Source organism: Ictalurus punctatus, chromosome 27 (assembly GCF_001660625.3).
Source record: "Ictalurus punctatus breed USDA103 chromosome 27, Coco_2.0, whole genome shotgun sequence".
In the NCBI taxonomy this organism is placed as follows: domain Eukaryota; kingdom Metazoa; phylum Chordata; class Actinopteri; order Siluriformes; family Ictaluridae; genus Ictalurus; species Ictalurus punctatus.
This window is the reverse complement of record NC_030442.2, coordinates 11,473,575-11,501,265: the sequence shown is the minus strand read 5'-3', so window position 1 is coordinate 11,501,265 and position 27,691 is coordinate 11,473,575. Positions and strand designations below refer to the sequence as shown.

General features: G+C 41.1%; 1 protein-coding gene across 6 annotated transcripts in view; it reads left to right on the top strand.

The window, feature by feature from the left end:
* Positions 1–27,691, top strand: part of znf536 (zinc finger protein 536) — a 184,382-nt gene that overhangs the window by 67,046 nt on the left and 89,645 nt on the right. For 5 of the 6 annotated variants that reach the window (XM_017458816.3, XM_017458814.3, XM_017458815.3 and 2 more), the window contains one exon: positions 18,074–20,322. In XM_017458816.3, the coding sequence (XP_017314305.1) occupies positions 18,075–20,322 (2,248 nt within the window). In that variant the 5' untranslated portion in view covers position 18,074. Of the gene's footprint in view, positions 1–14,479; positions 14,675–18,073; positions 20,323–27,691 lie in introns of those variants that run through there. The other variant, XM_017458819.3, reaches the window with a different exon arrangement.

The following is a 27,691-nucleotide window of genomic DNA, read 5'->3' as shown; positions in this document are numbered from 1 at the left end:
CAATTAAGCTTACGTTACATACATGCCAAGAATGACATCATCCTAGATAAAGACAGGAAAATGTGGAGAAAAATATCGTGTGTTACACAGGTGGAAATGTCCATTGAATACGAATATTTTATGCAGAATTGAATTATGTTTGCTTTATTGCTCATTCTTCAGATGCGACATTTAACCCTTAAGAGTGGACTGCGGCAGGAAAGATCATGTCCTACATATTGCTTAATAATTTAGTAGACAGAGATCCATAGCTTAATGGGGTTGGGGTGGGGGTGGTGGGGATGGTGGTGGTGGTGGTGGGAATCATGATTACAGATCCATTTGTAGCTTCACAGTTTAGAAGTTTAAAAATGTTTTGTTTAGATTGTAAACCAGCAACCCATAAAGCTTGGCACTTTTATTTATTCCTTGTTCAGTTTTCAAGGTAGACGTTGGTTGGACCATAAACAACAGCTGCGCAGATTTCAAACAAGACCTTTCTACCAACCATGTGTTTTGTAATTCAGTTCCTACACCAATCAAATATCTGGTCATTCAACAACAGGTTTATGTGTGTCATCAAACCTATCTGTGCTGGAGAGAGAAGATATAAAACAACATTTATTTGAGATTGGGGCCTTTATTATTCATTTGATTGATTTTCATTTTATATACTTAACCTTGGCATCAAAATTGGTCAAAAATAGACACTGACCTGAGATGGTTTTTAAAACTTAAACTCACTTTAGTGAAAGTATATACACCATCCACTCTCGGTCATTCTGACAAGCTCAGGCTTGAATATCTCATTATATATATATATATATATATAAAACATAATTCATAATGTATTTTATCCCCCCCTCCTGCAATGTATTGTGCTGCTTTTTCTTTAGCAAGCAGAATTTATCAAAGGCCAGAGTATTGGGAAAGACAGCAGCAACAATAGAGGCCTTTGTGAAGGGACTTTGTGAGGGGATAAGGGCGTTGTGGACACTTCTTGTTTTTTTCCACGCCTGGTCTTATGATGGATCGGTACACATTCGGTAGGGTGTCTTTGTCCCCTTCGCTGTACCCCTCTCTTTTTAAAAAAACTTTTTATTAATTTACTTTTTAAATCCCAAGTATGATCTCACCTTCTCTGACTTTCTGCTTACCCCATCTCTCAGTCACAGTCCAGCAGAGTCTCTCTCCCTCCCTCTTTCAGCAAAACCCTTTAACTCTCTTATTCCTTTTCAGTTCTTCATCTCTCTCTTTCTCTGTCTCTATACAAACTGGTCACCCTGGGAATCCTCTCATTCAAATCACACACCCCTCCGAAAACAATTATCTTTGAACTTGCTTTTAGTGCTGTTTGTACTAATTAAAGATAATTTTCTCTGTCACATTTCTACTTTTATTGCCGTTTTGCCCTGAATGTTGATCCTATTGAGGTTCAACCTTATTTTACTTGCTGGAACACCCCTAAGACCTGGATTCATCTCATATTCCCCTGTGACTTTCTCTCTCTCTCTCTCTCTCTCTCTCTCTCTCTCTCTCTCTCTCTCTCTCTCTCTCTCCAAATTTGATTTTTTCCCCAGCTCCTTCTTTTTTTTAAATATCATTTTTGCAGTGGAATTAGACCGAAATCCCTTGTCCTAATTGTACGGTAGTATAGTATGGCTTTATGTGCATGTTCGAGGGAGAGCGAGAGACTACACGCTTGTGAGAGTGTGTATTCTTCCCTTTGCACTGAGGTATGAGTTGCTTTAGGCCATGCTAACTACACTGCCACAGGGGAACGCTGATGTATTTATAGTGTGCTGCTACAGAGGTGGACTTTATGTAATTAAAACCCCATAAAGGTGCTTAATACCTTCCTTTTCCAGGCTCTGTCCAATCATAATCTACTCCACCTCTCTCTTTTAACTGTAACACATACTCACATGCACACACACACACACACACACACACACACACACACACACACACACACACACATGACAAGCATGCATGCTCCTAAGCCTCTTAGGAATCCGATTCACCGTGCACACACAACATGCGCTGCAGTTGCGAGGAGAGGTTTAGACATGGTGCAGGACTTTTTTCAATTAGAGGCAGTTTGTGTGCAGGCTGATACCATCACAGTGCAGCGGGACGGGTCACTGGCAGCCGATGGGATTAGACTCATACACAGGTTCTGCCAGAGCAGAGACACACAAAACACCCAACCAGCCGACCCCACTCTCTGTCCCTGCTCCCCGTCCCTGCACCCCATTCCCACAGTAAACTTCACTCAATTAGACACCGTCTTGCAGCCAGCTGTACACGACCACCTGGGAAACAGGATATACAGTACTTTCAGTTTGACACATCTGGGTTTTTTTCCCCACATCTTGCATTATTTCTCAGTGCACTGCAGTAATACAGAGTGTCACATCAACAGTTGACACAATGTACACATTGGGGGTGGGGGGGGGGGGGGGGTGTGTGTGCAAAAGTTAACACCCCCATTATTGAAAGATGAGAAAATCTCTATTTTACCATTTATGAGCAAAGCATAGAATTCACAGATGAAATGAGTGTGTATCCTGCAACAAGATAACAATTCACCAAATCCAAACATAAGTCAAAATCAGTTGAAATTGTTTTCGCCGTGGTCCTTTGGCTTTCCAAAGAAAACAGTGTGTTTTGAATTGAAAATGTCAATAAAACTTATACCATATCCATAGTCAATTATATCCATCCTGCCATCCATCCATTTTCCATACTGCTTATTCTACACAGGGTCTCAGGGAGCCTGGAGCCTATCCCAGGAAACTCAGGGCGTAAGGTGGGGGACACCCTGTACGGGGTGCCAACCCATTGGAGTGCATATTCACACAGACATTGACACACACCATTCATACACTTTGAACAATTTAGAGATGCCAGTCAGCCTACAGTGCATGTCTTTGGACTGATGGAGGAAATGGGAGTACCCGGACAAAACCCCCAAAACACGGGAAGAACATGCAAACTCTGCGCACACAGGGTGGAGGTGGGAATCGAACCCCCAACCCCAAGCTAACATGCTAACCACCAAGCAACCGTGCCCCCCTGAGTCTATTATATGATATAAAATAACTGTATAAAACTTTTAAAGTTAATAAAATTAAACTTTTCATAGATACTTGCACATGAAATATCTCACTACAACATCGAGTGTTGTTGCAGAAAAAATGAGATGAACCTTTCATTTTTGTTCTATATGTGTTCTTCGGGAATATATTAACATTTAGGATGGCACATTGGCACAGCAGGTAGTGATGCCACCTCGCAGCGTCGGTGTCTTTGGTTGATCCTGAGCCTGGGTTAGTGTCTATAGTTTCTCATTTTCTCTTTGTGTCCCTATGGATTTCCTCCGGGTTCTTCAGTTTCCTTCCACTTCCGATTGGCATCCCAGCGATGGTTTATTCCCACCTCATGCCCTTTGTTCCTGGTATAGACACTGACTCCAGATGAGTGAAAGTTTACGGTCCATCTATAGTCAATCTTTTTACATGTGCCCTGGAGGAACAATATAGTAATCATGTGCCTTAGATTAAACTCAAAGAAGCGACAGTGTTTCCTAGGGCACAAAATGTTCCAACCTAATCAATAGGATGATATACAGAAAAGATTCTGAATACCAGCCCACATTTTGTAACCACAGATGGACAAAAATAAAGCATATATATATATATATATATATATATATATATATATATATATAATATTTTCTGTATCTCCTCAAAAGATGAAACATTTTTAACACACACAAGTACATGACAGTCTTCCATCTATGCTTCTTCTACAGTGACACACCGTAACGCTGTTTTGATGTGTGCTGTAAAAGCGGTTTGTAATACTTCAGGTGTGTGTGTTGCTTTGTTGTTTCTCGCTTTATTAGCACAGTTGTTTGCTGACAGTCCTCAATAGGCCCTTTGTTGATCCAAATCCCTGTCTTAATGAGTCATTATTGTGTATTTGCTTTCTTTCAGACCTATTTGTCAGTTTGACAGCGTGTCTTGTGATTATACTTATGTTGATTCCATAGATGTCTGGTTTGCCAAGTAACTATTTGCAAAAATCAAAGTGCACAGAGTTTGGGGCAGGCAGCCCCTCGTTCCTTTTCTCCTCCTCTTCCCTGGAGCGTAGCGGCTTCTTTCTCAGCGGGGGGAAAGATGGAACGTCTGTGCAAAAGGACTAGTACCTGTCAGCAGTTACTCAAAATAATTGGTAAAGGACTGCAGCAGGATGGAGAGGGCTCTCTCTTCTCCTCGTCCATTTGATGAATATTTGAAATCACCAAGCAATCGTGAAGCTGAGTGCAGAGAAACCGGACAGTCAGGGAGGAGAAGAGCTCAGCGAGCAGCTTTGAGGGAATACAATCATTTTAGTATTGTGTTGCGAGTACTGTAATAAAAAGATGAATGGACTGGGTATTGCTCATTACCAAATCTTTAATATCCAAACTCTGGCCATGAGTATTCAGGTATGAACAATACACAATATACAATGTACAGCTTTTTAGTAAGAGCAAAGGTTTACCTACCTTTAAGATAATTTGAAGACAAATAAATGTCATTTATACTAAAAAGAATACATCTGTTAGGTTTCATATAGGGTCATATAACTCATCATAGTGCATTTTAAGATAATAATATGTGGTATAAATAAATTTAAATATTTTTAAAACCCAACTCTTTGCTTTCTATCTCTGTCATATCCTCTTAGCAGCTTTGGGATCTTCACACTTGTAATACACACCCCTAGTCCTTACAGCTCTATTCTATCTTGGCTGGAATGCTCGTCCAGTCTTTTCCCATTATTCCTGACATAGCTATTTGAACTCTGAGGTAAACTTTCTTTTATTATTTCACTCAGAACCCTAGACAGATGCAAACTTTGGTACACAATTCCGCATCCACATAAGTATCACAATAAACACACACTTGACACACTTACAGATCACACTTCCATTACCAGCCTTTCATTGTTCATACACATTAAGATCTCTCCGCCCTTTGTAATTTTGAAACAATGCCATGGAAAGTTCACTTAGATAATTACTCTGCGGACAAAATGTGCTTTAACTTTGGGGAATCTTCGTTTCCTGCCAATTTGAAGAGCGCCATCGGGCTCTGTTTGTCTCATAATGGATGGTATTCATCTTCATCTTGCTCTTATGCTCGACTCCAACTCACTTTACACTATAGTCAATTAAACCCCTCTGGCCCCATCTGGGCATAAAGGGATATATAACTCCTCTGACATTTGGCCATAGCCGTATTAGGCACACCCAGAGCACACACAGAGAGAATGGCTCCATTAGCACTTTTAAAGAGCCCAGAACTGATGTGAGTCACAGAGGGGTTGGTGCTTTACATATGGACCCCTATTTTGTGACTAGGACCCCTGGTAATATAGGCATGTAATGGTAGCAGTACAGTACCAGTAGTTTTAGAAATATAACTAGAAGGTCAATACAGCTGTCTGTAGGACTTTTAGACCTACCTTCTATCGGTAATTAGTAACATTGTCCAGAATGATGAAAGGCTTGAGTAGGCAAACTGTTCAGAGACAGGTTCACAGACAAGTCCAAGTGGTCCTGATATTCTGAAAGCCTAGCATGGAGTCGCTCTGTCTCTCTGAATCAGTGGTCTCTGGTGGAGAGCTGGATTTACGAGGTTGAGGGAGTTTCAACCGGGCTATTTCCATCCTAATGCCGATGACTGGGGAACTCAGATAGGGAGTATGGAGTAATGAAGCATGAGAAGCACATCCTGTCCTCGCGCACTAAAGCCACGCACCTCCAGGGCGGTGCGGAGCGGACTCGCAGGGTCGCGTTTAGCCTGTGCCACCAAACGACTCAAGGTGTAAAAGTGTTCCCTCAGGCCCGGAGCTGCTTTGCACTGTAATGCTGAGTCACTACAGGAACTGAGGAGCTCAATATGGGTGGCCAGGCCAAGAAATGACCCATAAGGATGAACTCTAATGACTAAATAGACTTGAGGAGAAGAACAGGAGAATATTTGAATACTATTATAAAATTACAGTGACAGAAATGACTATTAAATCTTGGTAAATTATCGACCTTTATTGGTTTAAAAGTTTGAAACCTTTGCATTCATTCTTTTAAGTTTATGTCTAGTTCAAAAGTCAATGCCAGCTTTATGATATTCGCAAAAGTTCTTCACTGACACCATTTTGGAAAATTTTGAGGTTGGTTTTATTGACACGCGCCTTTCCGGGAGGATTTTGCATAGATTTCCTTTCAAATGAGACACTCTGTGAGTTTTATGTGGACATTATTATCCTGATATTTGTAAAAAGAATGACTGTGGCATTCTGATTTATTTATCTCTTCCTGGGTTGTATGCGGAGATGCAGAAAAATCCTAGATCTCATGCAGAATGGTGGATCTATAATTCATGAAAGCTAATGCATTGTTTCTGTTGCTTTATATCATATCTCCTTTTTTTCCCCCTCTCCCTGCCAGCATATTACTTGGCAAAGGTTGGCAATAATACCAGTATTGAAATGAGAAGTTTGAAAGACGCATGGCTCTCTTTTTATGCGCGTGTGTAAACTGATTTGAATCACACATTGGGGGCTTACAGAACGGAGCTCTAAATGTTAAATGGGGGTTGAAGTCTGCCTGAACTAATTTGTAGAGCTTTGCACCATGTTGACATTTAAATGTGATAAGAATAGAAAACTGTATGTCGACCTATTTTGAAGATGCTTTCGGAATACATCCACATCAGCCGCGGTCTATAATTAATAAAAAAAGACAGCGTACCCCCCCCCCACACACACACACACACACCCCCGCCCCTTCTTTTTGCAACCAGATTTGATTATAATATAACCCTTATACGACTCAGAAGGATGAAGGGAAAAAATAAAAGAGGAGTAAAATATGAGCGGGGAGGGAATTAAGGGGGAAGTGGATAGCGCGCACCTGGGTTTGAAGGGGGGAGAGATTGCATCGGCTGGCTGCTGTGCTATCACATTACCGCCATCCAGCCTGTGTGTTTGTGAGAGCAAGCGGCGAGGAGAGGGACCTCGCCAAATCAGCATGCAAATAACGCCACATTGTTAACTTAATCAGATGCAGGAGAGAAAATATGGAGAGGGAGGTGGGGAAGAGAGGGAGGGAAGAGAAGGAGAGAGAGAGAAAGAGAGAAAGGAGGAGGGGTGCACAAACAAGAATCAGGGTCTTCTGAAATGGCGGAGGGTGAGACAGATTAAGCCTCTCTACGTACGTGGATGATGTAGACAGGGTGGCAGTGTCAGCCGCTTGGGCTGGTAAATCGTCTGTATATGTGTGAGTGAGAGAAAGCGAGAGAGAGACAGAGAGGTTTTCCTGCTTTTGTCAGAACCCGGAGCTGATGAAGTCCCCTTTCAGAGCTTCCTGAAGTGTCTCAGACAGCAGTTTAGCTGCAATAGCAGTTTAACCCAGTCGTACCGAACACCTCAGCTTTTCTGCACCTGTGTCATTAGCCATGGACTTCTCCAGTGTTGTGAAAATGACTTTACAATTTGCCATACTACAAATTCTTCAACTCCGTGCCATGAAATTTCCTAATCACGATGCAATTTAACAGTAAACATTCACCAGTTGTTTCTTCGTTTTTAATACTTCTCAGTCCATACCAATAGTGGATTTACGGTCACAGTACTGTAATTTATCTCAGCGTGAGCTGTATAAACAGCCTATAAAATCCTCCCATCTGTGGAGCTTCAGACAGTGGGAGTGTACACAGAGGTCACAACCTATCCAGTATCGCTCATGCACTGGGTTAACGCTGCTAAACATGCTAGCAGGCGTGTGCAGCCAAGGCGACACATGCAACAAGGTAACATGTCAGTCACAACACGAGCAGAACAGAGGAAAAGACGACGTGTTTGTTTTCAAACTTATCAAACGTTTACAGAAGTGAGACAGGTTCTTTTCTGAATGAAGTTGTACTGACACACTTATGCCTTTCTGTCTGTCTTTCTTTCTTTCTTTTTTTCTCACTCCACGCCTTCTATCTTGTGTTTCTTCTTTGTACAGCAGCTGTGACAGTGGCCTTTGAAAGAGGATGAGTAAGTGATCATGTTCAAGGTCAAACAGGGCAGCAAGCAGTGATAAAAAATGTGTGTGTGTGTGTGTGAGAGCGAGAGAGAGACAGAGAGAGAGAGAGAGAGAGAGAGAGGATGAAGTGAGGAGAGATGTCTGGATTCCAACTTTGTGGTCAAACCTGGCTGTTTCTCCTGATCTCTCTCTCTCTCTCTCTCTCTCTCTCTCTCTCTCTCTCTCTCATTGAGTGCACAGAACCAAAAGTCCAGTGCAATTGGCATTGCGTGGCAGGATGGTATTTCTAGGTCAAACCGACTCCTGCTTTATCTGTCAAGTCTGCGCCAGGATCGTCTCCATTTTTGAATGTTTATAGATCTTTGTGAAGCACCTGCTCACAAATAAAACTTCTGGAGTAGATTTCACATAACCACTGTTGACCAGTTCTATTTTAGACATCAAACCCTTACCTCTGTCTCAGTGTATAGTGTAGTGCAGCTTGTACAGTATAATATTGTCTCTTTATTCTCTCTCTTTCTTTCTTTGAACTTGTTCTGGAATAAGCAGCCACACCATTTCCGACAAAGAGCGATGAGTAAACACGGACCTTTCAAACCCTGCTCTCCCTTAGGTCCTCCACCCTCTTGGTTTCTCTAGAGGCTCTTGGTTAGCTTACACTAAAACACAATTTGCTCTTAACACAGAGAGCACTTTCTTTACATCCTCCACTCCTCTCTTTAACTGTTCAGTGGTGACTGACGGATATGAACATGGTGACTAATGTTGGACTGTATGTAGAGGAGAAAAACATTGCATTATCATTTGGCCTTAGGACAACTCGCAGCTGCAAACAATAGCAGTACAAAAATATTGTAACACATGCAAAGAATTGCTAGCATTTCCACTGAAGTCTGACTTCCTGATGGTTTTGATAAGATTACTGGCTTTTCTTAAACAGGATGTGCCTTTTTAAAAAACATGCTTTATGGACATACCCAGAACAGTTGCATAACGGGCATGACAGAGAGCTTCTCTTCGAAATGAAACTTTCGGATTCTCTAGGGGGAGTTTATCAAAGTGACGGCACAAAGCAGATTTAACATCGCCCGTATTAAAAAGACATGCAGCGGTTCAATATTTAAAAAGCCCATTTTGTCATGACAGAAGTGCTTTTTCAGTCAAGAGCATATGGCTCCTCTACCTGTTTACGGTCTTGTCTTTTCTTATCTTCTTTCATGTAATGGGGAGAAAGAACGAGACAAAAAAAAGAAGAGATTTTCAAAAGACACTGAAGAATCATTCAATTAATGGCGGCGTGATGTAAAATAATTACTCGACTTGCCTTCCATAATGAGTACCTCTAATTAGCCATACATTTGTTTTGTTTTGTGACTCCAGTTATGAAGAGCTAGTGAGTACATGGTAGTAGCAGCAGATCTTTTTTTTTTTTTCTCTCCCTTTCTCTTTCTTTTCTCTGTTTCTGTTGTGCATACATCGAACTGCCTGAAGACACAATTTAGAGCCCATGTATGCACACAAGCAGTGGTAAATAGTGTAGCGTGTTAAGGAGATTTGTTCTGTCTCTCTCTCTCTCTCTCTCCCACACGCTTTTATTTTAATTAGCCATGCAACAATTAAAAGATTCACAAACTAAATTGAACCTTGTCTCCGTCTCCTCCCGACTTGATTTCACCACCTGTCAAAACAACACCCCTTGTTGAAGTCATTATGCAAAACTCATACGAACAGAACCAGCATGGGCGAAAAGAAAGCAGCAATTATTTCTGATATTCACTTATTCAGGGGTTATACTGACATTTGAAGGTTTCGGGAAAGGTAAGCTATGTTTACCACTACCTGCAAGGGAACGCACATGCTACAAATGGGCTTGAAAAACAAAAAAAAAAAGGGAACGGAATCCTTAGATTGTAATGGAACAAATATCACAGAGGTAACAGTGTATACTTCAAGAATTACACTCGTCCAAATCATCTCAGATTTTGGTTTAATGTGGTCTCACACGTCATAGATTCGCATTGTTTTATAAAAAAAAAAATTTAAAAAAAGAAATTGGAGGAACTCCACTGAAATTGCAATTACTCATTTAAATACACATTTTTCATTAGGGATTATTTTGCTAATAACGCCCTGATTTTTGAGGTGTTTGCTAATCAGAAAGTTGTACACGTTTCGTTTGATTATTTTGTTTGAATTCATACAAACAAAAGTGATTTATACTGGATGCATGAATCTGCGTGCACATGCAGAAGCAGCAGCAATGCCAGCACCATTGTTCACGTGTTTGCCGCCGTACTTTATGTACATCCGGAGGATTAAAAGCAACGTCCACTAGATGGCATGTCAGAGCCAAAGCATTCCTGTTTATTTGTTTTCCAAGTCAAACTGTAAAACGCACTTCAGCGTTAAACACGCTGACGAACGCTGTTCAATCTTTCCACCGTCGTTGTGATTGTTGTCATGATCTGTGTCTCAAATTGAAAACTATGACTTTACATTCAAAAGTATTTACTAATCTAGAACATTCAGAAGACCGAATATGCGAAACAGATGTTTCGGTAAGGTTGAAAACTGTGTGAGCGGTTTTTTAAAGATGGAAACAGTGTCACGTGGTGCTACACTGCCCTCACTGTTTACGTTGGTATTGCACGACGCATTACGTTAATTTCTGAGGACCTGAACAAGTGATACTTCAAATGACCACAGGCAGCCATCTTGTGTACGTGTAACTCAAGTATTATCCAGCCTTGAAGTCAAAAAGATTGGCAAACTACTAACCCAACTCCTAACCCTAACCTTATCTAACCCTAACCCTTTATAACTTCTAATTCAATTTGATCTGTGTGTATAGTTATGAATTTTTGAACCCATATTTGATTTGCCCTATTTGGGATTACTAGGAAACTGAACCTGGCCTTGAGGATGGATGACCCTTTTCCTGTTCTTTACATCAGATTTGATGTAATTCTGACACACAAACCGGAGAAAACAGCATAATAATATGCTAAAAAGTATAATGCGTGCACTGTCCAAGCCTATGTAGGTTTTCTCTTTCTGGTTCTCTTTTATAAAAGTATGCATAACTAGTGTTCAGCAGATTTAGTTGCTTTTTTTCCCCCCGCTTTTTTTGGACAAGAAAAACTCGCAATCAAGCTCAGTGTGAAAGTATGACTCTTCTATTAATCAGAGAAAACAGTAAACACGTGTATTCATTACATGTTTGTATGTGAGATGAACACCTTTTGGAAGCACCCCACACATCTTCATTTCAAGACCCCCACCAACACTCCTCTCTAGCCTGCTGTCTGCTTAACAAATGCTCAAAGTTATTAATCTTCCTCCCTACACACAGCGTAAAATCTACAGGCAGGAGTCCCCACACACTGCTGTGAATACCATTGCACAACACACACACACACACACACACAAACACACACACATACACACACAGTACATCTGCTGTACTTCAGGATAACACTGTGAATAGATAGCATAAAGGGATGCTTTGAGCTTTTGACCGGCGTAAGATGATGATGACGATGATGATGCGGCGAAGCAGCACAATGAACTGTGGGAATTCTCTGGTCTCCCATTGATCTCGCCTCCCCTGGCATCCCAACAAGCCTGTCTGACATAGGGATGAAAAGAGCAGCATTTTTCTCTCTTTCTTCCTCCTCTCTCTTTTTTCGTAGCCTCATACTGATCTGTAGAGATGAGCTGAAAGCTGAACTACCTGTTGAAAAGTTCTCTTAAGACCTCCTCAATGATATATTGTGTACGAGAGAGAGAGAGAGAGAGAGAGGGAGAGAGAGAGAGTTATGAGAATTAAGGAGGGGGGAAGCGAAAAGACTAAGTTTACTCAAGCCAAATATATTCATAACTGTTACATAGTGCTTGTTGTAGAGTCTGCAGTCATACTTCTATAATTAGGCAATACAAACTGTTTTCTGTTTTAACCACAAACACCACCTCCATTTTGTGACGAGCCACAATGAAAATGGCTTTGTTCTTTCAGACTGTGTGTCTTTGCGTTTGATTCAGTTTAGTTCTTGTGCTGGGAACCTTGCCTTAATGCCTCATTACAGCCACTAATAATCCAGTTCAGTCAAAGAGCATCGAGAGGAAGAAAAACAAGGCACGTTTTATTGGATTAATTAGATGCATTCTGAAGACCACCTGCAATAGACTAAACAGAGAGAGAGAGAGAGAGAGAGAGAGAGAGAGAGAGAGAGAGAGTCAGGCCTGAGACACTAATATGCACAAAGTGGGATTCGAGCCACAATCTGCTCATGATTTATCTATCGTGCATTTCTGCCCATACGTCCGTAAATACATAGCGTGCACATCATATCCTCACATTAGATATGCACCATATGGCGATCGCTTTTGAATTTCTTCACCTCATTTTTTATCTGAAAGTCATTAATGACCGTGTGGAACTTGGGCTGACTTTTAAGCTGAGTAAATAATGATTGATTTATAAATGATGATGACCTCCATTATAATTAATTAACATGGTACCTCATAGTAATTAGTCGAAGAATTTTGATCAATATAGGCCCAAGATTACAAAGTAACTAATAATTATCTGCATTACTCAAACCATTAGCCGATTCTTATTTCTATTCTTTACATGAATATAGGTAAAAAAAAAAAAAATCAACAACAACAACAAAAAAAAACTGGAGCATACGTATAATTAAAATCATGAACATGTTTTAGATGCCGTGCATTTAGAAAAGATGTGTTTTATGTCCTCTACGAGGTGGGACATACTTTTAAAGTCGGCTTTTACAGAGCCAGTTCAAGGCTCAGTTGTAGTGCTGTGTGTTTTATAGAGCTGTACTTACACACTTCACCCTGATTTGTGAGATCCAGCAGGGGATCAGCTCAAGGACACACGAGCGCATAAAGTCATCGGATCATGATGTTACCTTTTTATTTAGCTGTTTTTTTTTTTTTTTTTTGTCAGACATGTTCTCTTAGACATATACATAACGCAACTATTTACTGAAAGATAAACCCTAACCTACCTCTACATTTTATCTACTTGTGGATAAACAACATGTGTTTCAAATGCAGATTTAAAATGTTAAATGACACTTTAACCTCACTTTAATTATCAGTAACTTCCACATCAGTCTCTCTCTCATCACACGAGGTAAAAGCCACTCCTGGCATTTAAACACGGGCCTCGTTGTCGTCTCTTCACTTGACTGATCTCTGTTCACACTAACATCGATTATGAACTCAGGCAGTTCTGATCTTTTGGCAAAATTTGTTACTGATGTCACTTTATTGAGGTCATTTAAACATTGTAAACTTTGTCTGCTGTCATGTATAGAGTGTGTAGGTGTTCTGTTCTGTTTTGATGATAATAAGATGACGCAGCAACACGAGATGAAATGATTAGTTTTGTGTCTTGTTGCTTTATGCCATGTACTGTAAGTAATCAAACGCTTGATCAAAATTTGACATTCACTGTGTGAGGGTATCACACTTAGCTACTAATGTTTTAGACATCTGGCTCCTTACCCAACATGATCTCTGCAGATCTTTGTTCAAATACATTTACGTTTTCTGAAAGTAGAGATGTCAAAGTAATCCAATGGTAAACCCAATTTCTCAGGTGTTTTCTTCTATTTGGCTGCTTTCCAGAATTGACCTGCAGTGACATCTGGTTTTGCCATCAGAAAGATCCTCATATGTGTGCAGTTGGGTATTACTATTACTGTTTTCCTCAACGTTCTCCTGTTTGAAGATCAGTTTCTCTAGTTATCAGTTGCTAATAATCAGAATCAGCGTTAAAAAAAAAATGCACACCAGTTGAGTTTGAGTCTTAGAGATTAAAGCTGACGTAACATATATTCCCGCAGTTCTGTAAATGCATCCTGCTCATTTTGTGTAAAGCCACAATCAGATCTCAAATCATTAGTATAAGAACCCTAGTAAAGGCAAAGGTAAAAGTTTAGGAAGAGTACCATTTGAACTAACATTGTACCTGAAAGTCTAATGTAAACAAATGACATCTGTGATACATAATCCACAAAGGTAATAATATAGTTTAAGCACATTAAGCGCAGATGCTAGCAGTCACTGGATGAGATAATACACACACACACACACACACACACACACAGAAATTCAGGCCTACAAGGATACACAGTGTCGGTTTTTACTTTCTAATTAAGGTGTGTGGTGCAGAGCAATTTGCAGTGCAAGACAGAAAGTTAAGCATAAGATAAGACACGGATCCGGTTGTTTTGCCGTGTTGCTTGAAAGGCTGTGTATTAACCACAGACATGCATGCCACTGGCTCCCGTGTGAGAACACACCAACAGAGGAAGTCACGGTGGCTTTTAAAAAGCTTGGTGAGAAAGTTAGCATTAATTAGAGCGTGCGGCTGCTCTTAGACTATGTGCGGCAGGTACTAGAAAAAAAGACACACACACACACACACACCCACACACACACTCACACAGACCTTGTCTCAGTCTCACAGCTGCTGAGCGACTGTCCCAGACCTTAACAGGGAAATTAAGGGTCCACAAGAAGAGCTAGGAAGTGTGTCTGCTGTGGACCACCAACCAATGGCACTCTTGCAAATAGGTGAGGCTAGGCTAACATCTGTAAGAGTTATAGATGTAGATATGCTTGATTTATTTGAAAGATTAGATTAGAGTTCTGTTACATGCGTCTTCTATTTTTATCTGGGTCATAGTGCATAGATATATAATGAAGGAAACCACTAGAAGTGTTACAGAGTTTAGAGATCAAATCTGCAGAGCTGATATTATATGTTTCTTGTTATCAATGAGACTGCAAGATTAAGTGGGTTAAACTATAATAATAAAAGTAGAGAGACCCTTATTCTGCAAATTCAGTTTGGTGGCTGTTATTGTATATGGATTAACTATGCCAGTATTGTAGAGTTTAAGAGCACTAATATGATGTAGGTTTTAATTCCTATGTTTCTTTAGAGATAAGGCTCTTGGCAAAACGCTTTTACTGATTATACAGTGGAAAATATGCGTGTTGTAGATAATTGCACCATAGTGATGCCTCTCACTGAGTATTCCCACAGAGCATTTTTTTTTTGGATGGCCTTTTAAAAGATTGCATTGTGTATGTGTTTTGTGTGTGTGTGTGTGTGTGTGTGTACATGGGTGTGTGTGAATACGAGTGTAAGAGAAACAGTTTTTTATGTCTCCGCAAGTACGTGTCACATTTTTAACCATACAAAATGCCCTTTTTTAATCAGAAAAACAGAACTGGAATGACTTGGGAGCAGGAAAAGCATATTAATGCACTTCATTTGCATACACTCGTCAGTGAGGGTATGTTCAAAAACAAACTGGATTCGTCAGTTCATTTCACAATGTTCCTTTGTCTATCTGCCTTTGTTATATGGTAAAGATAAAGGAGGAAATCAAATTGAAGAAAAGGGCAAGCTGCTATCTCTCCAAATGAGCAACAGCTCATCAGGCCTTGCTGAAATCATACATTTCTATTGCAGAACGCAGTGTGCATGGCAGCCACTTTCAAAGAGCCTTCATCTAATATCTGCAGGGACAGCGAAAAGCGAGTCAAACTAATTTTAACATCAATTTTAACAGTTCTCGGGCTGAAGAAACTCCCGAGTCATGAGCACTGGCATAAAACTAAATATCAGCCCGACATTATTGACTTCGCCTGAATATGTGAATTTAGTTGATCAGCTAAACATGCACGAATTCACCCATCAGTAATTTATGTTTGTCTTAAACGCGCTCCCCAAATTGTATTTTTGCTGAATATGAGAATTCATACCGAAATGCTTAGCGATGTAGATTTGTACAGCATGCATGCCTACGCACGTGATTGTGTTCATAACCAGTCATTACATCCATAATACACCTACAGAGCATTGTTCCAATCCAATGCTTGTCTTCCTTTACATTCCTCAAAGATGTAGCAGGGGGACAAAGTGAAATGGCATCCATCAGCAGCCCACAATGCATTCAGCACAAACTGGAAGTGACCACAGTGTTTTATTCATGTCGGAGCGATAAGCGTTCACAACCAACACAGCGTAGGAAGAGTAAATAGCTAACAAACAGGCAGCCCTTCTTAGAGCCCTTAAAGTCCGAGTGTCAGCGAATATGTGCTCCACACCCACTGCCTAACACAACGCCGACTGTGTGCATCTGATTTTTTAATGATCTGCTACTGTTTGTGCGTAACTGCGGATAACGTCATATAAAATATTGTAGAAATATCGCACATTATAAAATTCATATGCTTGTAGAAAACGTAGCATCCTGAAATGTCGGCTCATGCTGAGGAGACAGGATGCTGAGTCATTAGCTCTCCTTTGGGGTAAACTGGGTCAATCTGCACCATTTAAAAGGTTTATTAATGACCAAGCTGTACAAGTTCTCTGCCCTATCCATGCCCTATGTATGTGTGTGTGTGTGTGTGTGTGTGTGTGTGTGTGTGTGTGTGTGTGTCAGAGAGAGAGAGAGAGAGAGAGAGAGAGAGAGAGAGAGAGATAGAGATAGAGAGAGATAAGGACTGGAATGGGGCATCAATGAAATACATTGTGTTTTTAACTAAAGGTGCTTCGTTTCCATAGCTAATAATTGTCCCTACCTTTGACTTTTAAAAAGGAATGTCTCTCATGCTAACACTAGCAGTCAGCCTTGAAATGATTTTTTTTCCCTTTATAATTACAGTCATGTGTTATAGCACATGGCCACTGTTACTAAGCCGCATACTAATCAGCTTAATGAGATATTATACAATATTTTGTTGACCAAAGCAAATCTCACTTTATTGTTTTTGAAGCTTGACCCTGTTTGTCACAGGGGAATGTTGCAAAACCATTATCCCTCCTTAAGACAGCGCACAGCATCCTAAATTTGCACAACCGTGCCAGATGACAACAGACTCTGCTTGTGTATTCATTTCATCCTGATGGTGCACTGAGCTGCTCTGTGGCCATTTTAAATGCCTGGGAAGCCTCTGATACATTGGGAACCCTTTCAATAATGCCAACTGTTGTTTTCTACTCATCGGAAGCCATACGAGAGTGAGAGTGGAGAGAGAGGGGGAAAAAAATGTAGGCGAGAGCAAAGTGATTCGCATCAAACGTAATGTGCCTCTTAATGAAAAATTACGCCAAGACAAGTGTCGCAGCAGTGAGATAAGGGTGTGTGTTTACTGGAGTAACCCCTTGGTTTTAAGTGCTATTGTTAATATCATAATTGTAGTATTGCGACGGCTTCATGACAATGGCACTGCTCTGTTTCATTAAGGCGTGTAATTGGAGGAATTCTGATAGGATGGGCCCAAGTAGTTTAATTATGCAGTGCCTTGCCATGTTTACTGGGTAATTATTGCCTCAAAAATTGTGTTACTGTTTGAGAAAAAAGTTCTGAGAGTTACAGCTTTTCCCCCAAGTGTGAGTACATGTAGTACTTCATAAATCAGAAGGAGATAAACTCACTTTTTTTCTTCACACTCGTCACAGTAGTGCAGTCATCGTTATTAACTACCCCCCCCCCCCCCCCCCCCCCCCACACACACACAGACTGCATAAAGCACCCAAGGAACATGTGAGAAGAATTTGTTTCCTAGCTTTCGAATTCACATTTCAATTGCGCCTTATCACTAAAGTGTTTTCCACGCTTACACATTCTTTAGTGATCGATGAAATGTGCTGGTCTTTGTGCAAAAATCCTGTTTAGGATATTGTTTACTTGGGACTCTTAGCACACCACTCAGGATACTATTCTTTAAATGAAGCACCTTTTTTTTGTGGAATGAGTCTTCACTACGACATTGTGGCAAATAATAGATATTACTTGTGAGTTATGAAAGTAGTGTGAATGTTTAGATGTGAATTTTTAATTGATATTTTTCATTTATAATTTTCTGTTGATTGCAAACAATAGATTTTTCCTTAAAACTATCCAAAGGCGTGCACTTACTTAATGCTATCTCTGTCGTTCATGTTCACAATTGCAGGATGGAAGACTCTAGTTTGTGCCTTGGTGTGTCCTCAGCGGTCCCAGATGCTGACACCCATATCACCAGTGCCATGCTCAATGGCCGCTACCCAATCAGTCAGAAGCTGCATCAGCTGACTGCTCAACTTGGCCACGCCTTCCCTGACCTCCCAAGTCGCCAACAAATCCCAGAGGAAAAAGCAGCCACCCCATTGGATGAGAAAACTCATGTTGCACTGGCCAGTCAGCCGATTAGCAGCCAGATGGCTCTGCTAGCCAATCAACTCAACCGTAACATGGATGCAAGTGCCCTAGGTGGTCTCAATGGCCGTGTCGACCTGCAGCAATTCCTCAACGGGCAGAATTTGGGAATCATGTCTCAGATGAATGATATAGAAGATGATGCCCGCAAGAATCGCAAGTATCCATGCCCACTATGTGGAAAACGATTCCGCTTCAACAGCATCCTTTCCCTGCACATGCGCACCCACACTGGTGAGAAGCCCTTCAAATGTCCCTACTGTGATCACCGAGCAGCCCAGAAGGGTAACCTCAAGATTCACCTCCGTACCCACAAGTTGGGTAGTCTGGGGAAGGGTCGTGGTCGTGTACGCGAAGAAAACCGTCTTCTTCATGAGCTTGAAGAGCGTGCCATCCTACGTGATAAGCAGATGAGAAACAGCTTGCTGCAGCCTTCACAATCGCTTCCACCCCACCTGGGTCTGCAGAACCAAAACCAGCAACAGCCAAGCTCTGCGTGTAGCCTCCTGACACCTACAAGTCTGGGAGGCACGTCGGAAGGGCTTGCACAACCCTCTGCCTCACCTAAGCCAGCAGGCACTAACCAACAAGATGAACAGGCACTTAACCCAGCCATAGGTTTCCGTTGTACCTTTTGCAAAGGCAAGTTCAAAAAGCGTGAGGAGCTGGAGCGTCATATTCGCATCCTTCATAAACCCTACAAGTGCACTCTCTGTGAGTTTGCTGCTTCCCAGGAAGAAGACCTCATCAGCCATGTGGAAAAGGCACACATCACTGCCGAGTCATGCCAAGGGCAGGGTACAGGAGCTGGCAGTGGAGAGAAGCCTGCCAATGAGTTTCGATGTGATGTCTGTGGCCAGATCTTCAGCCAGGCTTGGTTCCTGAAGGGTCACATGCGCAAGCACAAGGACTCCTTTGAGCACTGTTGTCAGATCTGTGGGCGTCGGTTCAAGGAGCCCTGGTTCCTAAAAAATCATATGAAGGTGCATCTCAACAAGCTTGCCATTAAGAGTAAGCCTCCAATTGGAGGTGGAGCTGAGCAAGATGGGCCCTCTGTCAACAGTATAAGCAGCTTAGCACAAGAAGCCCATGCTAACCTGTACTCACGTTACATCTCCTGTCTGCAAGGTGGTTTCCTCAGTCCTGAAAAGCAGAGCTTGGCTGAACAACAACACCAAATGTTGGCCAAGGCTGGCATAGCTATGAAAGAGAAAGAAATGCTGGGAAAGTTGCTGGGACCAATGGCTGGCATGAGTCATGGTCTGGGGGAGAATGAGAAGCGCTCACTGTTAGGTTGCTTGAATCTGGTGCCTCCTCTAAAGTCAAGTTGTATGGAGCGCTTACAGGCAGCAGCAAAGGTGGCAGAAATGGATCCACTTAATAGTTACCAGGCCTGGCAGATCATGGCACGCAGCATGGCCATGGAGCGTTCTTTCATGCCAAAAGATCAGCACCATGGAGCCCATGTGCAAGAGGAAGAAATGGCTAGTGCCGCTGGGATAGTGCCCTTTGGGAAAGACAAGCATGAGCACTCTAATCTTGATTCCAGTGATGGCCCCAAGCAGAAGAACCACCCTGATGCCCTCCATGGGGTAAGGACCGGTGGAAGCATAATGTCCATGAAGGAAGAAGCTGGGAGCTTTGATGGTCACCGTGAGTTCCTGCCTCAGCACGGTGGTCTGGGCCTTGGTCAAGGGCTCGAGTACAGCCTGGCCAGCATGAAAGAGAAGCCCACTGAGTGCCCTGACTGTGGTAGAATATTCAGAACCTACCACCAGATGGTAGTCCACTCTCGGGTGCATAACAAAGACCGGCGCCCAGAAGAGGGTCTGCAACATGGCCTAGATGAGAGACGTGGCTCCGCCAGTGACCCTGAGTCTCAGTCCATCAGCCGTTCCACCACCCCAGGCTCATCCAATGTGACAGAAGAGAGCGGGGCAGGAGGAGGCCACTCCCAGACAGGAAGTGTGCAGGATGACAGCCCTCATCCTTCTTCCCCTTCCTCAGGTAAGACCATTTTATTTCATATATTTAATTATAGATAACATGCAATTAAGTGCAAATATTATTATATCAGCCCATTTTTCACTGCTAAAACATGTTCTTGGGGTTAATTTTGCACGTTGTTTTCATTTCTCCTGTGAGAAACCGAAAGGAAACGAAGCCTTTTATTTTTTTGTGAAACCCATGTGTTTGTGTTTGGGTAAGGTGATCAAATGATAGCGATGAAATATCTTGCTCAAAAACAAACGAAAAAAAAAAAAACACTACAAATCTTAGCTCCACATTTCACTTATAACCTCAAGACTTAACCTGTCTCTTCAAATACCCATCAATCACCCATTTTACTTTCGACTATGTTTATCTAAAGACACAAATTGACATGACACATGGCATCCAGTTCTCAAATATCACTGTAAAAACCCATGAAAGCGCTTTGAGGACATGACCAATTACTAGTGATTAAATCATTTCCATGTTCGAGAAAGAGACAGTGAATCTACCGCAACTGAGTGACACACAGCTTTTTTTTAAAGATAAAGTGTCTGTTTAGCGGGATTAAGAGAAGCTGCAGCTAATGATTACAGAAGTTTTAAAGGTAACTTTCTCATTCCTTGCGGTAGAACGCTGCAGCTAAGCAGCCTGTCTGATAATTAGGTCATGACTATGTGATAATCAGTTTGGTTTAAGCTAAACAAGACACTAATTAAAGATACACATATAAAACAGGTCAAAAAAAATGTGAACTTCATTTGCATGGTAAAATGTGCTTTTAAGTTGTGGAGAAAGAAAAGCAGGCTGTAGCTTAGCTTAAGGCTCTAAGCAACTTAATTTCAACAGTACAGGAGAATTTGTTTATTTATTCTCTTATCACCCTCGTGTAGTGAGATGGGTTTGAACATGCAATGGGCTATGCTTATTTTAATCTAAGTAATAATAACAAACAACCCCAACCCCAATTAGGAATTAATGAAAATGAGAGGAAGATAAAGCCTTTTTTTTTTTTATAGAGATGGTTTAACCTAAACACATTTCACCAGAGAGGAGGGTGATATGAAAGTAATTATGCTATGAATTTTAATGCAGAAAGTTTGATGTCTTTTGCATCTCTTTTACAAGTACTTTAAAACAGTGATGTTTAACTCATGCCATTGAAAAGACTCTTGTGAAATCTTTCTTTATTGTCAAACTGTCAGGATGAGCTACATTATCTGGTTGTAAGCAGAAACTATATACTTATACTAATTTATTCTGCATCAGGTTTTATGTTTTCCTGTAGTAAAACATAGTAATATATTTAATAATTCAACTGTCATAAAAACCCTCTTAGAACATTTCAAACAGCATGATTGATTAATTCAGAGTTCATATGAATAATGGTTGTTTTATGACAAGCTCTATTTCATTAAGGTATAAACAGTTTTCAAGCTCTTTACAATTTTTTTTCTGTCTTTCTCTCTTTGTCCTTGCTAGTGTTAAAGTGTGATCACCATTTGAAATCCCCATGTTGGTACCCAGCTTAGGTGCTGAGGGCATGAAGCCAGTAAACACCCCCCTCCCCCCCTTCCCAGTCCCCACACTGACACAGCTGTGTCTTGAGATTGACCTTGAGGTCTCTCTGTAGTTGTGTCAGACCAGGGAAGCTGATACATTCTCAGAGGTGTAAATTCAAACATGTATAGCCATAGTGCACAAGCATAACACTGCATCTGGTTCTTTCTTTTTTTTTTAAAACCCTCAACAAAGTTACAGGTGAGAACTGCAAGGGAGGAAATGAAGCAGCATTAGACTCACTGACCGAGTTTATATAAAATGGTAATATTAGTTGCATAATACCAAAAAAGCTGCATTTGTTTTATCGTATTGTAAAAAAAAAGAGACACCCGTATTTAATCAATAGAAATGTCTCTTCATTGATTTGGAAACAGGGAACATACTGTATTTTTACTGTATGCACTTGCCTGCAAACATATGTGTTTGCACATTAGGCAACAGGATGTGGCATGCTATACCTCTGTTTTACTTTTAATATCTCACTTGTTGCTCTCAGCCTTTCAGAACAGACTTCCTCTCTCAACTGTAGGTTTTATAATTTTTTAAAAGTCTCTTTAACACACAGCAACTTCATCTGCCAGCCTCCTTTCGACAAGCTCTGCCAACCTCTAAACCACCTACCCACTGCAATTTTGAGTTAAACTTGAATTACAGTAATCAACAATAACATCTCAACTGTGAAAGAAGGTCGACACAATCGCTTTTGTCTTTAACACTACACTTGTTTAGAGATAGAGATAGAGAGAGAGAGAGAGTTGCCTCAGAAACGTCCTTTAAGGACCTTTCTCCTCTCCCTCTCGATAATCAACCCTAAATGTATGCTTCTCATTCAATGGAATCTCTAGCCCTTTTTACGTCTGCTCTATCTTTTCCTTTATTACATTTTTTTTTCTCTCCCATCTCCTCTTTTATTTCTTATTACTATTACAAGATTGGTTTGACTGAGGAAGGAATCCATTGTTATTTCAGATTCTTCACTCGGAATTGGGCTCTATAAACAAGGGGGGGCTCCACTTCTGATAGTGTTTCTGAATTCATTATGATAGGCCTTTGAGCGACAGCATGGATAGACAGAAAGAGCGAGGGAAAGATTGCCTTAAACAGCAGTTTATTCTGAATGCCACAACAGGCAGTATTGAAACCTGAAGTAATGCTATGTAAGGCAGGGGCGTAAAAACAGGATCTGCAAAGACATTCATTCAATTTGAATGCACACAAAGGTTGAATGAAAAGGAAGAGGTCAGTGTTGGGAGGTGGGGTTCAGGGTCAACTAGACCTTCGGCTTTGATGACAACCTGACATCCTTCTGTACGTTTTAAAGTTGTATGGAAACTTCAAAATGCAAAAGATCTAAATGCAAAAGATAAATACCTCTGGCAGAAGTAATTAACTATAACCTGTAGAATTATTCCCGCGTCCCTTTTTTTTTAAAACTCTCCTTATCTTTTTTTAAATAGCCATAAACATCCCCTCACTTTTTTTTACCCCCCTCCTGTTGAAAATCCCCCATGTCTAAATATTTTCAAGAGGAACAGCGTTTTAACATAGCAAGGATTACACACATACCCCTAAGTCCTCAACGCTGTCCAACATGTCGGTGAAACGCACACTCCATGCAAATCGAAACTGGATTTGCCAACGGATGCCTTAGGTTATAAAGCATGGATATTCATCTAATTACGCAGTTACAATGGGGGTAATTACACACACTGAATTACTGTTACATTGTAATTGCTGTGTAATTAAAGTCAAAATAAAACCAAAACGTTCTGGCTTTACTTTGTTCAGACTTTCACGGCAAATATTTCAAACATGTGGAGAGTTTCACGTTTCCTGATTATTTCTATAATATGTACACCCTAGCTGATTTTCTGTTAATGATGTTGAGTATAAATAAAGACACACACACACACACACACAAACGCAGTGTTGTGTTACTATGTATTATAGTATTATACAAATTATTATACAATTACTACATGATACAATTTTACTGAATACTGTATTGTATTATGATTCTAAATGTTTGTAAGGGGAATTTGATTTATTATCATCCATTGACACTCAATTGACACTTTTTTCTATCACTTACAATATATTTCTTTTCTTCTACTTTTTACTCTTTGGTCTGCTCTCGTTCCTCTTTTTTAATTATTTATTTTTGTCCTCTGTGTGAACAATTGGATTTGAATCTGTCTCTCAATCACCCATTTTCTTCACCTGCTTAAACCTATCTTATGGATGATGCCTTTTTTCCTTTTCTTTCTTTCTGTTTTTTTTTTTTTTTTTTGTGGTGTGACACACACAAAAAAAGTGAAAAGATGTCATAATGTGTGAGGCGAGTTCATTATGCAGCCGTATTTCAGTACAGTAGGTCAGGGCTCTGGTGTCCTTAAATGATAAAAACCCCATTCAGCGCATTAATTGTCTGAATGCTTGCCTGATTGACACGCCTTGGATAAATGTAGGCTTAGTATTTTTGTGCATGCTTGAACAATATAAAAGGCCAATTTATTTCCCCCTCAGTAGCTCATTTGGTTTCTATCTCTTGCATACCCACTTTCCACTCTATATTTCTTTCTTATCCTTCCTTCTTCTCTCTTTTAGACTCAATTTGTAAATATTACCCATAGTGGGAATTAGCATTCTTTTTTTTTTCTCCAATATATTTAAATTTCCAATTGTATTCCAAAGTGTATATGAAAGCGAGGCTGAGAGTGTTGTCTCTCTGTACTGCCCGTACTCCTTTGAGGCTGTCACCGGGCAGTCCTTATGAAACATTTATCAGTCTGTTTTATGTCTTAATGATCCTGTTAGGATTCCCTGCTTGGTTATGGAGACAACACAGAGCAATGTAGTGGGGAGAGAGAGTGAGAGAGAGAGAGAGAGAGAGAGAGAGAGAGAGAGAGAGAGAGAGAGAGAGAGAGAGAGAACAGGTTGGAGAAAGCAAACTGCATGCAGTATACCAACCAGATTTTAATTCCATGTCTTTGCCAAAACATTGCTTACCTTTCTCCTGTACAAGCCTCCTTGGCAAGGACGGGCTTTTTTCATCACTCTCTCCATTTCTGTTTTATGTTTTTATAATTAAAACATAATATTTATCTTTCCGTAACAGAAGGATGCTGTGCTGGGGTAGGCAGCCTGTTTGAATATTAATATTTTAAATGCATCAGTATGACATCTCTTCAGCAGGCTTGGAAGGTGTCATTGCTTTAATTGGGAAATTGTGATCTTGTGCTGTGTTTAACCCTGTGTGTTACAGGGAGCTGTGCTTGGCTCAGTGAAAGAGTTTGCACGAATCTTTTGGTCACTAGGTCCACTGTAGCGCCTAAGCCTTGTTGTTGACACTGAGTTTCCTTTCATGAAAGTTGAAACTATTTGCTGAATGGCAGGATGGCACGCTGTTTTTTGTGCTTGTGATGGGAATGTTGACTGGAGAGCGGGAGGGTGACAGCTGTCTGATTCCATCAGAGCTGAATTCCTCTGGAATGAGTCTCTCTCTCTCTCTCTCTCTCTCTCTCTCTCTCTCTCTCTCTCTCTCTCTCTCTCTCTCTCTCTCTCTCCCTCTCTCTCTCTCTCCCTCTCTCCTGTCGTTTTCCTCTCTCTCAAAAAAAATAACGCATACAAATGGTGGATCCGGGTAGGAGGGTGCTTTGTTTGAACAAGTTAACTTGGGCATGATTGGGGTGCCTTTCGTGTGAAAGAGCAAGTGAATACATTGACCTTTGTCTCATTAAAAATGGAGGACCAGGCATATGATACCATGACAGAAGAATCCTCCTTTAGCCTTTTCCCCCTTCGCTTCACCCCCTCCCCCTGGCAAAGTCTTTCCAAGTCTTTTCTTCTCTCTCACTTTCTCTCTGTCTTTTTTTTCCTCATTAAAAAAATAATAAAATAAGAACGTTATAAGGATTAGTATTTAGAGAAAGATACACTTGTCACAGATTGCCTTTTCTCCCACAGCCATGCTGTGTTGGAAAGGACAGGACAGGGTTTTGGGGTAGGGGGTGGAGGGCATTCATCATGCACTGATGAGTATCTCTCTCCTTTTCCACCCTCTCATTCCCTCTCTCTCTCTCTTTCTCTCTCTCCTAACACCATTGACAGGCCACATAAAAAAGCCTTTTGTGTCAACATCACAACACTGACATGAGGCAGATAATGACATGAAAAGTTTGCCTCTTCTTTTTATTCCAGATTTTTAGTGATATTTATCTTCTAATCAAAGGCAAAATACGAGGGACAGAGAGGGCTAAATGGTCAGAACGGAGGGGGGGAAAAAAAAGAGTCCACGGATTAAGATCTTCATTTTTTTTGCGGCCGTGCATTCCAATTGTTCTTAAAATATTTGGCAATGTCAATTAGTAAGAGAGCAGAGCTAGCTGATGAACACAATTTTCCACTAGACTGAGCACCCTATTGTTGTGGAGCGAGGAGCAGATTTCTGAGGTCATTATCATTCCCCGTTAGCCTGGCCCAGCTGCTCCTCTCGACTCTAGCCAAACTCGACACCACGGCTCAGGGTAGCAGGCAGCAACAGGGGGCCTGGAGAGAGAGAAAGGGAGAGAAAGAGAGAGAGAGGGAGGAAAGGAGGGAGGGAGGAGTGGCAGCAGGGAGAGAGTGAGCGAGAGAGCAGAACTGTGCATGATAGAGTGAGATGGAAATTCAGGGATGGTTGGAGAGGGCATGATGGGTGATGATGAGTGAACGAGGGTCAGATCTCACAAACTGCGGCCTAGGTGCTGCTTTGAAATGTGAGTGAAACGGCTGGTTGAGAAAGGCGGGGGGGGGATGGAGAGAGAAGAGAAGGAGCATGGGGAGACAGAAGGAGACGAGCGCTGTGAAACAGTTCTGGGAGAGAATTAAAAAATCATTCATACGGTTCTTGGAGCCGAACGTTTAGATTATGAGGGCGAAAACTTTGGATGGTAATGTGACTGGGGGAAATAAAGAGCTAGGATGCCATAGCGCTCTGCTTGGGCAAATCTTTCCCCCTGCAGATCCCTCCGCTGGCAGACGGGGGTAAGACAGGGCAAACTCAGCACAGACACAAAGAGATAGATGAACACATGGTGGACGGGTGAAAATATATTCAGTTTTAGTCACAAAACATGATACATGCTGAAGCAAGGAAGCCGATTGACATTCAGTCAGAGTGTGAAGCTTGTGTCTAGGGCAGAAAAGAAAAAGACATACTGGTATAATTATTTCAGAAGGTAGAAGGCAATGCTAATCTGCTTTCTTTAACTTTTGCTTTCTAAGCCAATATATTATTCTTCATATCATTGTTCATGTATGAGGTGTAGCAGTGGAAACGACACAGAAAGGGGTCTTCTACTCCCTGCTCACCTCCTCAGGATTGCTGTGGGTGTTACATGTGTTAACATGTCCTAGAATGTCACTACACGACTGACCCATCAGAAAGAAGGAGCAAGTTCAATGTGCTAGGGGATGGCATTTAACCCAACCTGTATCTGTTTAGTATTCCAAATATCTGTATCTGCATTTAGATTTAAATAATGTTCTAAATAATGTTTTTCAATATGCCTCCGGAAACACTAGAAAACACCACCAGAGGTAGAAATGACATCACTGTCCACCTGGTCTGTATATTCATGCTCTGAAAGCTCCTCATTCTCAGCAGAACACATCTATACATCACACAACTTTTACCCATACCAGGCAGTCACTAATGGTGAATGAATGAATGAATAAATAAATGAATGGTTTACATTCTCATTAATGACTCTCCCACAAGCGTCTTGCATTCACATGAAAGTAAAAAAAGCCTCCTGTTTATGCAAATTCTGTGGGATTC